General features: G+C 44.5%; 1 protein-coding gene across 4 annotated transcripts in view; it reads left to right on the forward strand.

The window, feature by feature from the left end:
- Nucleotides 1–17,801, forward strand: part of SYNRG (synergin gamma) — a 108,794-nt gene that overhangs the window by 57,880 nt on the left and 33,113 nt on the right. For all 4 annotated transcript variants that reach the window (XM_040337815.1, XM_040337816.1, XM_040337817.1 and 1 more), the window contains one exon: nucleotides 17,116–17,661. In XM_040337815.1, coding sequence (XP_040193749.1) covers nucleotides 17,116–17,661 — 546 coding nt within the window. The remainder of the gene's footprint in view (nucleotides 1–17,115; nucleotides 17,662–17,801) is intronic.

Here is a 17,801-nt window from a genome sequence, read left to right on the forward strand (position 1 = left end):
ATCATCCCCTTCTTCCACTGTCCCCAATCTATCCCCTGATAATACAGAGCCTTTGGAGTCACACTGCACATGCTCAGTTTGGTGCGTATTGCTAGAGAGGGTCAGGGGTGCTGCAGCCTTATAGGACAGTCAGAGTAGAATAAAAACTCCTCCTACAAGTGTTAACCAGAGATTGATAGAAGTGATACAACTGCTATATACTGCGGATGAGAAAGTGTTTAGTCGTTTTAGATGTACTAAAAATAACTGCATTTCCATGTTTTGTTTACTGTGGGAGACCAGATATAGTGAATGCAGGGTCCTGGGTTTAGTAGCACTTTAAGTGGCATTAGTTGCCAGCATCAGGTGTATATTATAGCCAATGTCCCAGTGTGTTTCTACCCTGATAGTGGTTCCAACTAAAAAAAAGTTTCCTTAGAGGTGATTCATAAGGTCAATAGTTTTATGCCGAATGGGATTGGTGCCACCAGCCATAAACATGTACAGAAAAATTAGAAACCTTTGCCTGACCTTGCCATTTGCAGTAGACCAGAACACAAGGCACTTTAAAGCTGCAATGATGTCACTCCCACGCACAAGCACTAAAGTCACGGCCGCGGAATGAAGCTCTGAAGGAACGGCACTGGTATGCCATTCCTTCAGACCGCATGAGCTTGCCACCTGTTGCTCACAAGAATATCTCCTAAACCTGGGATATGCAATTAGCGGAAAACTCCAGCTGTTGCAGAACTACAAGTCCCATGAGGCATAGCAAGACTGACAGCCATAAGCATGACACCTAGAGGCAGAGGCATGATGGGACTTGTAGTTTTGCAACAGCTGGAGGTCCACTAATTGTATATCCCTCTCCTAAACCGTGCACATTTAGGAGATATTCAATTAATCTACATGTAAGCTTTATTATAAGCTTGCCTGTAGATAAAAATACTGGGCCAGATTCAGGTAGATCCACGCAATATTTGCGTGAGCAAAGGGCAACGATTTTTGCTCTGCGCCCACGCAAATATTTTGAAATGCCCGCGATTCACGGAGCAGTAGCTCCGTAAATTGCGCGGGCGATATGCTAAATAGCACGGCGTAAGGGCGCCTAATGTAAATGATCCCGCCGGGGGCGGGAATCATTTAAATTAGGCGCGCTCCCGCGCCGAGCTAACAGCGCATGCTCCGTCGGGAAACTTTCCCGACGTGCATTGCGGCAAATGACGTCGCAAGGACGTCATTTGCTTCTAAGTGAACGTGAATGGCGTCCAGCGCCATTCACGATTCACTTACGTAAACAACGTGAAATTTAAATTTCACGAGCGGGAAGGGCGGCTATACTTTAGCATTGGCTGCCCCTGCTACAGCAGGAGCAACCTTGCGCTAAAGTCGCCGTACGGAAACTCCGTACCTTGCGTGCGCAGGGCCCGCGCAACTTTTGTGAATCGGTGGTAGTATGCAATTTGCATACTATACGCCGATCACAATGGCCGCGCCCCCTAGCGGCCAACGCAAGAATGCAGCCTGAGATATGAAGGCATAAGGAGGCTTATGTCTGTCATATCCTAGGCTGCAGTCCGCGTAGCGATGTTCCTGAATCAGGGGCATTCGCTACGCAGGAGCAAAACAGCTATTGCGCCGCGCAACCTATGGTTGCGCGGGCGCAATAGCTTCCTGAATCTGGCCCACTGTTTACTATCACTTTAAGTTTAACGAGGTGTATGCCACTTCATGGACTTTGCTCTCTTACCTAAAAAAAAAAAAACATTTTTACTGAGTGCTGAGAGCATCGCTATACTCCTGTCACTCTGACAGGATCAATGCTTTTACCACACATCAGCCACTCTGCCTGCCCTCTCCTCTCCGCTGTCCATTCACAGAATGCTTTGTATTATGTGAACCTATTTACAAAATACAAGTGCTCTGTGATTAGGCGAGAGGTGGGGTGGGCAGAGTTTCTGCATATGGGACCCAAAGGTCCAAAATCAGAACGCTGGAAGTATAAGGCTATCTGTACTCCCAGCACTGAGCAGAAATTTAAATTGTAGGAAAAAAAACATAAGTCCACAAGAGAGCATACACCTCATTGGACCTAACCTATTGTAAACCAGCACTTTTTTAAGTGGCTGAGTTTCTCAAGTTCCGCTTTAACATTACGGTACAACGGTAGAGTACTCCAAAAAATATTGGAGGCCACAATGCCTTTCCCTTTTAGCTACATGGGTACGTTTTTCTTTTCTATTAATTGGAAAGATGAGGTTCAGTAAATCCCTGGCCCAACTGCAGTTCCAGGTAGGTAATACCAGGACTTGGTGTAATGCCTCTGGATTAACTCAAGTTCAGCATCCTTATAGCCTTGGGCTCTTCTACCTGTGTTTCTTGCTTTAGCATTGGGCACGATCGAACCCATGCACTCATCACCCTTGGGTAGTTGTGTGATGCACTACTGCCTTTGTGGTTTGATTTAACATAGAAATAACACACAGCGCACTATATGGTACTTTACTTTTTTTCTTTTATACAAATCAGCTGAAATATTTCTAAAAACGAGCCCAGATTATCTTTGTATCGATGGTTTTGCTTTGAATTATGCAGTTTTGTGTTTCTGAATTTAAAATATTTTGTTTCATTGTCTTGCCGTGGTAATATCAATGATTATAAAACAATCATTCGCATTTTTATCTTATTTTTTCAAATGTAAAATTTATACAGAAATTGAATATGCTCTAGTCTGTGCTTTTTATTCCTCCAATTCCGTTGTTTTAAGCTTTCCATAACTCCACCTGCGTTCCTTCCAATGCTATTACAGTATCATTTGCCAAACCAGATCCATTCATTTTTCATTCATTTCTTGTTTTTCTACCATTATCTTGGTGCAGTTTCAGCTTTTTGTTACCAGTGTGGTTTTGTTTTTGTTTCTGCTTGCTGTCGGCCATGTTGTTTTTATGGTGCCTTTTGGCTTTCCATAGTGTTTGTGTGCTGTTCTTTTCGAACATTCCCTTGTTTTGAAATGCCATGACATGATTTTTTGATTTTTTTTTTGCATTGTATATTGTTTTTTCTTTTGAGCTATTTATAAAAGCCAATATTGGTAAAAAAAAATCCGTTAATATGCACTGTATTTATGTATTTAAGGAGGTTTTTGTAATATCTTAAGTTATTTATTGAGGATGCGTTTTATTTATTCTGTTCTTTGGACCACACAGTATTATCTTTTGTTCCTGTTTACTCATAGAAGAGGGTCAGTTTATGTACTTGTTTTATTACCCTATTTAGGAGACAGTTCTTTGCCTTGTCTCAGAGTTCATCTGTTTCATGATATCTTGAAGATTCTGATGTATGTTGAATTATGACGGAGCATGGAAGAATTTGCTCCGAAATAGCATAATTGTGTTGAAGGAGCCCTTGTTCCCAGATAGGTCACTATTGTTGAACCATGAATGCTGTTTAATGTGTTTTTTTTCCTTTTTTTCTGATCATAAATAAATTGCAATAGTTCTGAAGCTACTTGGCGTGTGCTGCTGGTTTTTTCTTCTTCACGCTGTTCCTCTAAATATCCTACAGTCGTGGTTTTTATTCATTCGAAATACCCTAAAACCACCTACAGTTTGCAACAATCGAACTATGAATAATGTGTCAATCAAGTATAATTCTGCACATTGACACTACAGACCAATTTTTTTTTTTTGCTATACTTTTGTAAGCTGAATAAATAGCAAAATGATCATTCATGTACATTCAACCTATAGAATTTTGAACAACACTATTGTTGTATAGCTGAATATTGATGGATTTAAAGGTTTCTTGCACTTCCAGTGGGTGGTATAGTTCACCAACTGTGGAGGAGGTGACAGCAGCTGCCTTTCTATTTTTATTTATATATATTTTTTTATTGGAGCCTGGCACTGCCCATTAAAGAGTGGTAGAATGTTTCCCCCCCCCCCCCCTTTTTGTGTTTTAAAGTGCATGTACAGTAGGTGAACGCGATATTGTGTCAATCTCGCTCCCTTTCTCGGCGAGATTGAGCACCTACGAGCCCCATCGCGGGAGCCAGCGCCGAGCTGGCTTGCCGCGATGGAGACAGAGCCGTCATAGAAGCGACGGGAGATCCGACTTGGATTCCCGCCAATTCTACACGTGTGCGGCATTTGTTATGAATCCTGAGGGGGAAGTCCCCGCCGGATTTTAAATAAAAATCCGGCATGGGTTCCCCCCTCAGGAGCATACCGGGCCCTTAGGTCTGTTATGGGTTGTAAGGAGAGCCCCCCTACGCCGAAAAAAACGGCGTATTGGGTCCCCCTACAATCCATACCAGACCCGTATCCAAAGCACGCTACCCGGCCGGCCAGGAAGGGAGTGGGGACGAGCGAGCGCCCCCCCCCCTCCTGAGCCGTACCAGGCTGCATGCCCTCAACATGGGGGGGGTTGGGTGCTCTGGGGCAGGGGGGCGCACTGCGGCCCCCCACCTCAGAGCACCCTGTCCCCATGTTGATGAGGACAGGGCCCCTTCCCGACAACCCTGGCCGTTGGTTGTCGGGGTATGCGGGCGGGAGGCTTATCGGAATCTGGGAGCCCCCTTTAATAAGGGGGCCCACAGATACCGGCCCCCCACCCTAAGTGAGTGGATATGGGGTACATCGTACCCCTAACCATTCACCTGTAGGAAAAATGTCAAAGTTAATAAACACACCACACAAGGGTTTTTAAAATAATTTATTTTTCTGCTCCGGAGGCTCCCCCTGTCTTCTTTATTAGCTCTTTTACCAGGGGGAGCTTCTTCTTTGACGTCTTCGGGTGGGTGGGGGCCGCCGTCTGGTTCTCTTCCACCGCCGGGGGGGCCGCTTTTAAAAAAGCCCCCACCCCCCGGCGGGTTTCCTCCGGCGTCTTCGGAGGGGGGGCTTCTTCTTCCGCTATCCCGACGGGTCTTCTCCGCTATCCGGGGGGTCTTCTCAACTCTCCGGGGGTCTCCTTCTATGTTCGCCGCTCTCCGCTGTTGACTCGGCGCACCCTGGTCTTCTTCTCGCTGTCCGGTGCCTTCTTCCGTGCTGTACGTCTTCTTCTTCTCCTTCCGTGCTGTGAGTTCTTCTTCCGTGCTGTGACGTCATGTTCTTCACTTCTCTTCTTCTCCCGATGTTGACACGCCGGCTCTTCTCGCTGAAATGACTTGTGCGTGGCTTGCATCGGACCTATATAGGCCTCACAGTCCCATCATGCTCTGTACCTACCCATGTGATACCTACATTTTTAAAAGCGCCCCCCCCCGGCAGTGGAAGAGAACCAGACGGCGGCCCCCACCCACCCGAAGACGTCAAAGAAGAAGCTCCCCCTGGTAAAAGAGCTAATAAAGAAGACAGGGGGAGCCTCCGGAGCAGAAAAATAAATTATTTTAAAAACCCCTGTGTGGTGTGTTTATTAACTTTGACATTTTTCCTACAGGTGAATGGTTAGGGGTACGATGTACCCCATATCCATTCACTTAGGGTGGGGGGCCGGTATCTGTGGGCCCCCTTATTAAAGGGGGCTCCCAGATTCCGATAAGCCTCCCGCCCGCATACCCCGACAACCAACGGCCAGGGTTGTCGGGAAGGGGCCCTGTCCTCATCAACATGGGGACAGGGTGCTCTGAGGTGGGGGGGCCGCAGTGCGCCCCCCTGCCCCAGAGCACCCAACCCCCCCATGTTGAGGGCATGCAGCCTGGTACGGCTCAGGAGGGGGGGGGGGGCGCTCGCTCGTCCCCACTCCCTTCCTGGCCGGCCGGGTAGCGCGCTTTGGATACGGGTCGGGTATGGATTGTAGGGGGACCCCCTACGCCGTTTTTTTCGGTGTAGGGGGGCTCTCCTTACAACCCATAACAGACCTAAGGGCCCGGTATGCTCCTGAGGGGGGAACCCATGCCGGATTTTTATTTAAAATCCGGCAGGGACTTCCCCCTCAGGATTCATAACAAACGCCGCACACGTGTAGAATTGGCGGGAATCCAAGTCGGATCTCCCGTCGCTTCTATGACGCGCTTGCTGGGATGTGCTGTCACTATTCCAGTGAGTGCGAGATCTCGGCACCATGTCGCCGAGAATCAGCGCGATGCTGTCGTGCTAAAAACACAATATCACAAACACCTACTGTAAATCCTCCATACACCCAGTGAAGTGAACAGCCTCAGATGATACACAGAGGTGAACCAAATCTCCCTACATTGGTTTTACATCCATATCTGATGTCTTCACATTTTATATACTGTTTAGAAAGTTCAGATCCTGTTAGGAAATGTTCTCTTCCTGTTTAATACAGAGTGTGATGTCTGGGCATATAGCCAAGATAGCTAAAATTGCTGATAGGAGGAAAGGCACACACCCCCTCTCATCATAGGCAGAGACTCTCAGAGGTGTTTTGTAAGGGGTCATCTCCCTGCTAATCTATTTTAGCAACCTCCCCTGACAGAAATTTCAGGCTGCTTTTATCTGAAGTGTCAGAGAATTTGTCAGGAGTTATCAGGCTGATAACAGGAGAAAGGGTCAGGAGAGAGATATGGGACATAGCTCTTTGAAGCAAGATAACAAAATACTGCAGATATATGTGCCCAGTTCAAATGTCATGAATTGGGTTTACATCCACTTTATTAAAGCTATATATATATATATATATATATATATATATATATATATATATATATATATATATATATATATATATATATATATATATATATATATATATAATATTTATTATTTTTTTAAACGCACCCTAAAAACAAATATTTAAAGGAAGGTGCTTCCAAACACGGTGCTTCCAAACACGGAGCAATGTGGGCTTTTTAATCAGTTAGTCTAGTAAAAGCTCACTTTTAGACTGTCCTCCTCTAATTGATCCTCCATACAGAGTCATACAAAACATAGATAAATGGGGTTGTATCCAGCTAAATGTGTGTTTTGAACAGGCAAGAGCTTCAAAGACGGTTTCTAGTAGATTGGTTGCACTGCCGATCTCAAGCAATTGCTGCAGTAGCAATCAAATGCTATACTGTTGGAACAAATTGCCTCCTGTGGTATACGCTAGACACGTAGTAGAGATTTAATTTAGCAGGATCACAAATGCGCCTCCAGGTTTTTTTTTTAACATGCAGTGTTCCTGTTTCAAAATATCGATAAATGGCTGAATAAGCTGTCTGTTTTTTCCCTGAAAGAGGCCACTTTTTCCTGTGAAGGCAACCAATCATCACTGTTCTATTCTTATCAGCAGGGCAATCGGCAATTCAAATTAGATGGCTTGCTGTAATATACAGAATACAGGAGTTTTTATTTTTGTGCTCTCAGCTGCTGCTTTACTTCTAATTCTTGAGTTGGGTTTTCATATTGCTTCACCAACAAACCACCCACAATGCCTCCCCACGTGTCGCTCTGCTTCAGCCACATTGTCAAAAAGTACAGCAACCTGTGCTCAGCAGTACAGTACATGTCTGGTGGGGATGGGGAGAAAATGTGCGAGTGTCTGGTGGGGATGGGGAGGGAATGTGTCTGGTGGGAATGGGGAGGGAATGTGGCTAGTGTCGAATGGAGAGGCAATGTGTCTAGTGTCTGGTGGGGATGGGGAGGTAATGTGACTAGTGTCTGGTGGGGATGGGGAGGAAATGTGTTGAATGGGGAGGGAATGTGGCGAGTGTTGAATGGGAAGGGAATGTGGCGAGTGTCTTGTGGGGATGTGGAGGGATTGTATTGAATGAGGAGGGAATGCTGCAAGTGTCTGGTGGGGATGGGGTAAAATTGCGGCGAGTGTCTGGTGGGGATGGGGAGGGACTGTGGCGAGTGTTGTATGGGGAGGGAATGTGGCGAGTGTCGTATGGGGAGGGAATGTTCAGTGTCGGATGGGTAGAAAATATAGAGGGTGTTGAATGGGGAGGGAATGCTGCGAGTATCTAGTGGGGATGGGGAGGGAATGCTGCGAGTATCTGGTGGGGATGGGGAGGGAAATCTGCGAGTGTCAGATGGGGAGTGTCTTGTGGGAATGTGGAGGGAAACGAATGTACCTATAAATCTCCCTAGGCAACATTTTAGAAGCCTTTACAATTTACCGGTTTAAAATTAAATGTGAGCTGAGATCAGTTTGATCGGTCGCTTCCCTGGCTGGTACCAGCCAAGTCAACACAGAACCTAAACTGGAGGTGACAAAATCCTCATCGCTTTCTGCTTCATGCATCGCAGAAGAGAGGGGGAATGCATGTTCCTTCCTCTCCTCTGTGGGCAGCCGGCCTGACAGCTTGTAACGGTTCCAGACTACCTGGTGGAATGGGAGGGTTGGGAACATTGGTGGTTGATGGTGGCTGTAGAGCCGCTGAAATCACTTTTACAGGAAAGCACATGGCCGGCTGAATAATTTGACACCAGGATGCAGCCATGATCATAGTATAGCCACGTGTTCCCAAGGCCATATGTACTGTATATGGCCTAAGGACGACAAGTGGTTAAGAATGTTTTGCTTCTTAAAATCTCAAGCATTTTTCACTGGTATCTAGTTTCCACAAAATGGTTGCATGCAAAGTTAATGGGATGGCATTTTTTGTTAGAAGGAAGAAGGCAAGAATATTGCAGTTGACATGTCTCCCAAAATGAATAATAGAATTGAGATGACATGGCTTTTTTTCTTGTTGCTTTAGTTATGATTTATGATCAACTTTATATGCAGACCTATAAAGCAAACTTTAAATTCACTTATTTCTTTATTGTGATGGATCACATTGGGTAATAGTGTGCAGATAGCTAAAATATGAAGCTTCTTTACCGTTTTCATTTTATAGCACCCTTTGTCAAGACCACAGTTGCATAATCGGATGTTCCAAAACCTTGGATTATGCTAGCATAGTGAAAATGAAATGGCAGTAGTCCCCGATATATAACGCATACAGCAAAGAAATGTGGTGACCAGTACAGACTACAGCAGGGGTCGCCAAACTTTTCAAACAAAGGGCCAGTTTATTGTCCTTCAGACTTGAGGAGGGTCAGATTGTGACCAGCAGGGGCAGAAAATGTCACGGGCCTGGCATCAGTGAGAATAAATATGGCCTCAGGGTTGGTGGTCAATAGGAGTAGTGTCCCTATTAGTAAGAGAAATGGTGTCCTATCATTGGTATCGTGGAAGGAATGGTGCCCCATTGTTGGTGTCAGTGGGAGAAATAGTGCCCCAAGGACCGGATGAAGGCTAGCAAAGGGCCACATCTGGCCCTCGGGCCGCAGTTTGGAGACTCCTGGACTACAGCATTCCAAGAGTGAAGGAGTTTTGTCATATACTGTACATTCACTCATCTAGTGCCCATAGAGCGATGAACAGGGCTGGCAACAATACCGAGGCATACAATGGTGTTCAAAAAATATTCAACTGATATAAAGAGACCCAACGTGGGCCAAAAAACATTCTCTACAATATAAAGCTACCAATGATTTTGGACAGGATGGATTTACAGATTCACGGTGTACAGCAGATTCTAAACCTGCAATCTGCATATCTTGCAAGAAATCGGTTAATCAGACGACGCAATATTTTTCTGGTCTTCAGTTGCTCTGGTTTGATGGCTCACTGTATCTTTTAATTTTTCTGTTCCTAGCTGACAGCAATGGGCCAGCTATGGTGTCTGCTGTAGCCTATCCTTGTCAATGTGATGTGCATTTCAGAGATGTCCTTCAAACCACTACTTCAAGTGGCTGTGTGTGCCACTGTGACCCTTTTCAGTGTAAACATATCTGGTCATTTTCTGACCTTCTTTCTTTTTTTTTTTTTTTTTTATATCGAATCTTTTTATATCTAATCATAAAAATACTACTTGTTTGATATTTTATATATTTGCATCACTCTTTGTAGAAGGGAGTGCAGTTTGGCATAATTACAGAAGATCAGCAACCCCCAAGCCGCACAGTCTTTTCACTGTCGAGGTTGCTTAGAACAGGGGTGCCCAACCTTTTGAAGCGCAAGGGCCACCTAAGCGACTTAGTAACTGGTCGCGGGCTACAATGAGCGGGCGGATGGCAGTTCCGTGTCCGCTCTGCAGACACAGCCGGATCGGATTGGAGGTAGGACACAAGTCAGTTTACATCTGCCACTCCTTAGAGGTGAATGGAGGGTCCAATTGGGTCTGACTGACCGTGTAAAAGAGGCCCATGGCTGCTTTCACACTGATGCGCAAAGCAGTGTACCTTTGTCTTTTCTGCACTTTGCAATAGACTTCTAATATATTCTGCAGGTTTGGTGCACTTTCAGAAAGCTCACCAAACTTGCGAGTAATAACCAAAGTCTATGGCCCCTTTCACATGGGGCGGATCAGTAATGATCTGCCCCCGTGAACCTCCGCTTGCTCAGCGGGGATCGCTCTGTTGATCCCCGCTGAGCCGGCGGATGACAGAGCGGTCCCCGCACACTGTGCAGGGACCGCTGTCTTTTCTCCGCTCTCCCCTATGGGGGGATCGGATGAACACGGACCGTCTGTCCGTGTTCACCCAATCCGCCAGACGGATGGAAAAGTAGGTTTTTCCTCCGTCGCACTTTGGCGGACCGGAGCGGGTCGGATGTCAGCGGGCATGTCACGGGCCACATCCGAGGAGCACGGAGCGCCCGTTCAGGTCCGCCTAAAAACTGGCAGGTGGATCTGAACGGGCCGACCGTGTGAAAGAGCCCTATGGCTCAGTGCAGGTAACCCGCACCAGAACTGCTCTGCATCTGCGGATTCGTTTGAAAGCAGCCCAGTAACCACTGCTGAACAGATATGCCCATATATATATATATATATACACTGTAATTTTAGTAATAAACTGACATTTAATAACAGTATTCTATTCCATCCCAGAGCAGGAGGTCACGGGCCACATCCGAGGGCTCCACGGGCCACATGTGGCCCCTGGGCCACTGGTTGGGCACTCCTGGCTTAGATCCTTTGACCTAACAACTAAACCTTCTGACAATGCTTGTGTTCCTTATTTGTTAAGGTATAGCCAACTGATTTGTTTTTTGGCTATTTATAGTAAAATTATACTAACGCACTCTTTAATTTACATTGTCCCTTCTATTTCTGTATGTGGATGATGGCACTGTAATTATTTTATTTAAAAAAAAAAAAACCTTATTCCTAATGGATATACATATATATCACATGATCTAGATCTTTCCCAGCCTGTCTGCAGTGAAACATATAAGCAGGAGGAGCTTCTAATCCTCTGCAGCTTGTCACGTTTAAAAAAAAAATATCAAACAACCATTTTAAATTGCCATACAAATATGTATTTTAAATTAAATTTTTATTTTATTTGGCAATAACATATGAGTTGATTTCTTCCTGTCACGGGTTGTGTCAGGCCCACCCAACTTGGAATAACAGGGAGGAGAATCCTCCATCAATCTATATGTAATATCCCACCCCGATATGTTTAGCTGGCTAGTGGGCATGAAGGAGGAGGGAGGGAGAGGGCTGCAATTTACCACTGTGCATATGCCCACATGTGTGACTCTGTAGTCACATGGGCTGCTTAGATGTGATAAAGAGGAAATGCTCAGAATAGAAACCCACTGAAAACTGGGCATGTGCAGTAGCTGCCAACATGGCTCTGCAAAATCCCCAACTGCAGTGGGGACATGAACAGAAGGTGGCAATAGAGAACAGCATTATCAACCAGGTTTTTTGAAAATACAGAAAACGAATCTCATAGTGACTGAGTGAGTATGAACAACTTGTAATACAGCATTTATTGCTAGTTTTTTATGATGTGGGTTGAGCACCTGTTCACATTGAATGCTGCTTTGAAATAACGCTACCTTAGCACGATTTCATGCACAGATATCAATGTAAGTCGCTAATAAAATTGCCAAAATAGTGCAAGAACCTTTTTCAAATTGGTGCAAGTTGGAGTTGCACCAATTTGAATGGTTCCATAGGCACACATGGGGTGCAACTTGTCATGTGTCTTTAAACTGTGAAATTGCATGACAAGTCTCACCAATGTGAACTGGGGCTCCGTGACACTATTTATGTAAGAGACCACTTATTCTACAGTTGGGGGGAAAAAAGTATTTGATCACCTGCTGATTTTGTACGTTTGCCCACTGACAAAGAAATGATCAGGCTATAATTTTATTGGTAGTGTTTTTTTTTTTTTTTTTCAGGCAGAGACAGAATAACAAGCAAAATATCCAGAAAAACGCATTTTGAAAAAGTTTTATAAATTGATTTGCATTTTATTGAGTGAAATAAGTATAAGTATTTGACCCCTTTGCAAAACATGACTTTTGGTGGCAAACCCCTTGTTGGCATTTACAGAGGTCAAGACATTCCTTGTAGTTGGTCACCAGGCACACATCTCGGGAGGGATTTTGTCCCACTCCTCTTTGCAGATCCTCTAAGTCATTAGTTTTGAGGCTGACGTTTGTTAACTCGAACCTTCAGCTCCCTTCACATATTTTCTATGGGATTAAGGTCCGGAGACTGGTTAGGCAACTCCATGGACCTTAATGTGCTTTTTGAGCCACTCCTTTGTTGCCTTGGCCGTATGTTTTGGGTCATTGTAGTGCTGGAAGTCCCATCCACAGCCCATTTTTAATGCCCTGGCTAAGGGAAGGAGGTTCTCGCTCAAGATTTGATGGTACATGGCCCCATCCATTGTCCCTTTTGATGCAGTGAAGTTGACCTGTCCCCTTAGCAGAAAAACGCCCCCAAAGCATAATGTTTCCACCTCCATGTTTGAAGGTGAGGATGGTGTCCTTGGAGGCATAGGCAGCATTCCTCCTCCAAACACGTTGAGTTGATGCCAAAGAGCTAAATTTTGGTCTCATTTGACCACAACACTTTCACCCAGTTCTTCTCTGAATCATTGAGGCCCCGTACACACGACCGAGCTTCTCGGCAGAATTCAGCCAGAAACTCGATCGGAGCTGAATTCTGCCGAGAAACCCGGCCGTGTGTACACTTTCGGCCGAGGAACCCGACGAGTTCCTCGTCGAGCCAAATAGAGAACATGTTCTCTATTTCCTCGTTCAATGAGGAAAGTTGGCTTGCCAAGATCCTCGGCGGCTTCACACAGAACTTGACGAGCAAAATGATGAGTTTTGCCCGTCGAGTTCCTCGGACGTGTGTACGGGGCCTCAGATGTTCATGAGCAAACTTCAGACGGGCCTGTACATGTGCTTTCTTGAGCAGCGGGACCTTGCTTGCACTGCAGGATTTTAGGCCTTCGCGGCGTAGTGTGTTACCAACTGTTTTCTTGGCGACTATGATCCCAGCTGCCTGGAGATCATTGACAAGATTCTTCCGCGTAGTTCTGGGCTGATTCCTCACCATTCTTTTTATCATTGAAACTCCATAAGTTGCATGGAGCCCCGGACTGAGGGAGATTGACAGTTTATTTTATGTTTCTTCAATTTGCAAATAACCGCACCAACTGTTGTCACCCTCTCACCAAGCTGCTTGGCGATTGGTCTTGTAGCCCATTCCTGCCTTGTGTTGGTCTACAATCTTATCCCTGACATCCTTGGACAGCTCTTTGGTCTTGGCCATGGTGGAAAGATTGGAATCTGATTGATTGCTTTGGACTATGGACAGGTGTCTTAATTTTTTTTTTTTACAAGTAACAAGCTGAGATTAGGAGCACTCCTTTTTAAGAGAGTGCTCCTAATCTCAGCTCGTTACCTGTATAGAAGATACCTGGGAGCGAGAAATCTTGCTAATTGTTGGGGGATCAAATACTTGGTTCACTCATTAAAATGCGAATCAATTTATAACTCATTAGAAATGCGTGTTTCTGGATATTTTTATTGTTCTGTCTCTCACTGTTAAAATAAACCTACCATTAAAACTATAGACTGATCATTACTTTGTCAGTGGACAAACGTACAAAATCAGCAGGGGGATCAATTACTTTTTTTTTTTTTTTTTTTTCTCACTGTATATATTGCAGAATCAAAAGTTATGGATTAGTTTCTATAAAACTCATTCAATAATTTACTCTCACTATTACTTTACAATAGATGGAATGATTTTTCATCAGATCTAAAATATATTCGAATTATTGGCAGTTGATCATATGCACACAAATGACAATAAGGCAGCAAATATCAACAACCTGATCAAAATATTATGACTTTTTTTTTTATTAGGCTACTGCCTAGCAATTGTTTGCATTTTTTTTAATGTGGCTACAGCTTTGATTATCATACGCCAGTTGTATCTTGGATGGATAAGGTGAAAGATTGTTCCACTTCTTGCCATAACTAAATGGAAGTCTAAAAATGCCATTGTTAATAAAGTAGAGGAAGGGCTAGAACTTTGAGTAGGTTTGTGCTGCTGTAACTCCACAAGGGTGCTTCACTTTTTTTTATTTTTGACACTAGACCAAGAAATAAGGGGAACATTGAGACAGGAGGGATCAAACCACAAAAATCCTCATAAGGCCCCTTTCACACTGATGGACCATCCATTGCTCTCTATGGAGCCCATCGGCATCCAGTCTGCTAAAAACAGATGGATGAGGATTCATTTCCCATCCGTCTGGCAGATGGGATTGGATGGCAATTGGGTGTAAACAGACAGGCGGTCCGTTTCTATCCGACCACCCCATAGAGAACAGCGTGCTGTGTCCACTCTTCATAGCGGAGTGGTCACCGGACCTGTCATCTGCCTGCTCATCTGAGAGATTCCGCGCTGAGCAGGTGGATCCGCTTGGATGGAGTTCGCCCAGTCTGAAAGGGGGTCTAAATGTGCTTAACCTTTCCTTCTGTACCAGAGGTGCTTTGTTACTGCTTGCATTCTTATTGGAGAGATTTCCTGTTCTATGGTTACTAGGCAAGTAGAATGAGCATATAATAAAGTGTTATTAAAGTCAGAGTTGTTATAAAAAAAAAACAAATGCATTATACTCACCAGCTCTGTCCAGTGGTATTGCACAGAGCACCCTGATCCTCCTTTTCTTGGGTCCCCAGCGGCGATCTTGGCTCCTCTTTTATTCTTTGTGTGTCCCCATGGCAAGCCGTTTGCTATGGGGACACATGGTGCATGCTCGCTTCCGACTTGTGTGTCTATGGAGCCATGACCCATAGACTTACACAGCATGGCTTAGGCCAATAGCTCCTGCTGCTGGAATGACTGCTGAGTGAAGAGGAAGAGAGGAGAGACTAGATGCAGCCGTGCACAGCATTGATCTCTTCTCCTCTCTTCCCTTTCAAACAGGGAAACTGAAAATGTTTTTTAACTTGATGCAAGCAATGCATTAAGGTAAAAAACATTTTTAGGTTTAGTATCACTTTAAACATTGGAAATTATTTTATTTGCTATACATATATTGTCCGTTCAAAAATATGCACATTTCTTCTTCCCTTCTAAACACCTACTCTGTCTCTGACTAACCTATGTAAGAAAGATCTGTATACTTACCTATATGCAGGCCACTTCGGTCCTGATCTCCCCTTTGTCAGACAGTGGCGGCTGCAGTGGAGAGGAGAAAGTGCTCAACATTGGCTGGTCAGGCCTGGAGCAGTGATGTCATCTATAGGGTCCTATGAACCTTCTGTTGTCGGCGCTCCCTGCTTTCCCCTGCAGCCTCCACTGGCTGGATTTGGGGAGCCAGATCACATGACCAGAGCGGGCTGGAAATAGTTTTTCATCTTTTTTTTAAATGGGTTAGTTAGCATAGTTGTTAGAAATTTTTTTGTACCTCATACGCTTTTTAAATGCTCAGAAAACTTAAAGCGGAGTTGCAGGCTTTTGTATGTTTATTAAAAGTCAGCAGCTACAAAAAGTGTAGCTGCTGACTTTTAATAAACACACACTTACCTGTTACACGGTCCAGCGATGCAGCCGAACGGAGTGTTGCTCCTCTCCGCCGGCGCCTCCATTGTCGCACCCGGCCGTGACGGCTTTCAGCTTCACCACTGGGCACACACGGTGCATGAGCGAGTCGCGCTGCACTCACGGACTGGACAGGCGATCGTTTGGGACCTGTCGCGTGTCCTAGGCGATCGCCTACAGGGAGGGGCCGCCTAAGCCGAGAGCAGGAGTCGCCTAGCCGTCCCTGGGCGGAAGGAGGAAGTGGGACAGGAAGTCCCACTCCTAACGAAGCCCCCCCCAAAAAAGTTGCATCCAAATGTGGCATGTAAGGGGGCGAGGAGTGGTTAAAGCGGAAGTTTCACTTTTGGGTGGAAGTCCGCTTTAAGAAAAATATGACCTATTGAAGAAAAGAGGAAAAGAATATCCTGTTTTTCTTGGCACTGTATTCTTTTCTTACCATTCACATTACTGTTAGGCCAAAAGAGAGTTGTGCTGCTCAGATTCAATTTGAGGGAATTATAGCTGCAAGTCATTGTACAACTATTGAGTTTATAAAAAGGCATATGCCTCCCCTTAATGGGAATTTTTTTTTTTTTTTATCTTGCGCATAACCAAGAATAAATTGTATAAACGAAAACTGTTATACTTTTGGTGATGCTGATATGCACAAAATAGCCCAGAGAGGATATTTAAAGTGAACATGTAGTACATTTTAAACTTTCGGAAGTAAAGCTCTAGCCTTAGAGCAGACAGTAGAAGAAACCTGTTTTTTACTTTTTATTAGACAGAGAAACACCTTTTTGTGTCCCTTTTTGCTTAATTTTCACTTGGTTCCTGGGGCATGACTTTTTCTTACCTCTTGGCCAAGCGCCATCAAAGGCTGTCCTTCTGGATATTAAAGCAGTCTCATTGAGCAGTAGAATGGCAATTGACATGCCGTAGCTATGAAGTCAGGGAAAGTCGGGTCCCAATAACACAATTCAATTAAAACACAAAAAGGCGCAATAAAGGGTTGACTTTAGTAAATAATTTTACAGCGCTGGAAGCGTAAACAATACGCTTTATCTAATGATTTGCCAAATTTCAAGGAGCTGCATGGAAGTTTAAGTCGGGCAGTTCTGGAAGAGAGGTAATTAGCCAACTAGAGGATACTGCAAGCCGTTTTTTTTTTTTTGCTTTGGCAGTTGAAGGAAAGAATGGCTGCAGCATGGAAAGGAACATTTTAATAACATTTGATAAATGTGTGAGGGATTCATACTGCTGTGATTGCTCTGTTTTTGCATGGTGGTGCTTTTTACAATGTTTCGAGATTCCTACATATGGGTTGTTCTTTGTCATTTTGCATGTAGATGATTTTAAAGGCACCAATGACAATTCCTCCCTACTAAGCAGTTTGACAATATCTGACTGGTCAGAGAAGGACAACGCACACACGGACAAAAAACAGGCAGACTTTTTTTTCAGCACCGACTACACTGCTGGCTCTTCAACATCCATGTTCTCCAAGAAGGAAACATCATTTGGAAGTACTGAAAACCTTACTATGACCACTGTATCGAAAATAACGACCTTCTCCAGTAACATCTATGCTCCAGAGGACAACTCGGCATTTGGTGCAAGCACTAAAGGACACGTTGAGAAAGCAAGTGGCATGTTCTCAGGTGGCCTCGAAGATATTTCTTCTCTTACTTTGGGGCACAGTGAAGAAAGCCATGATCTGCCTTCCTCTAGTGTCGCTTCAGAACTAAAGAATATAGATGATTTTGGTGAATTTCAAAGCGAGAAGCCCAAAATCAGTAAATTTGACTTTCTTTTGGCCAATGCTCAAGGAAAAATGAAATCAAGCGAAGAAATGATTAAGACAGAACTTGAAACATTGGATCTTTGTGCTCAAGGTAAGCCTGTCTCTGTATTCACGATCTTGGAGCACCCTGCTCAAAAAAAATCATGTATCTCATGGAGTTGTTTTTACTAGAAGTGGAGGGTACAAAATTTGGTGCAGCTTGGGTCAGTCAACTTCTAACCTAAGCTTTGA

The sequence above is a fragment of the Rana temporaria genome, chromosome 2 (assembly GCF_905171775.1).
Source record: "Rana temporaria chromosome 2, aRanTem1.1, whole genome shotgun sequence".
In the NCBI taxonomy this organism is placed as follows: Eukaryota; Metazoa; Chordata; class Amphibia; order Anura; family Ranidae; genus Rana; species Rana temporaria.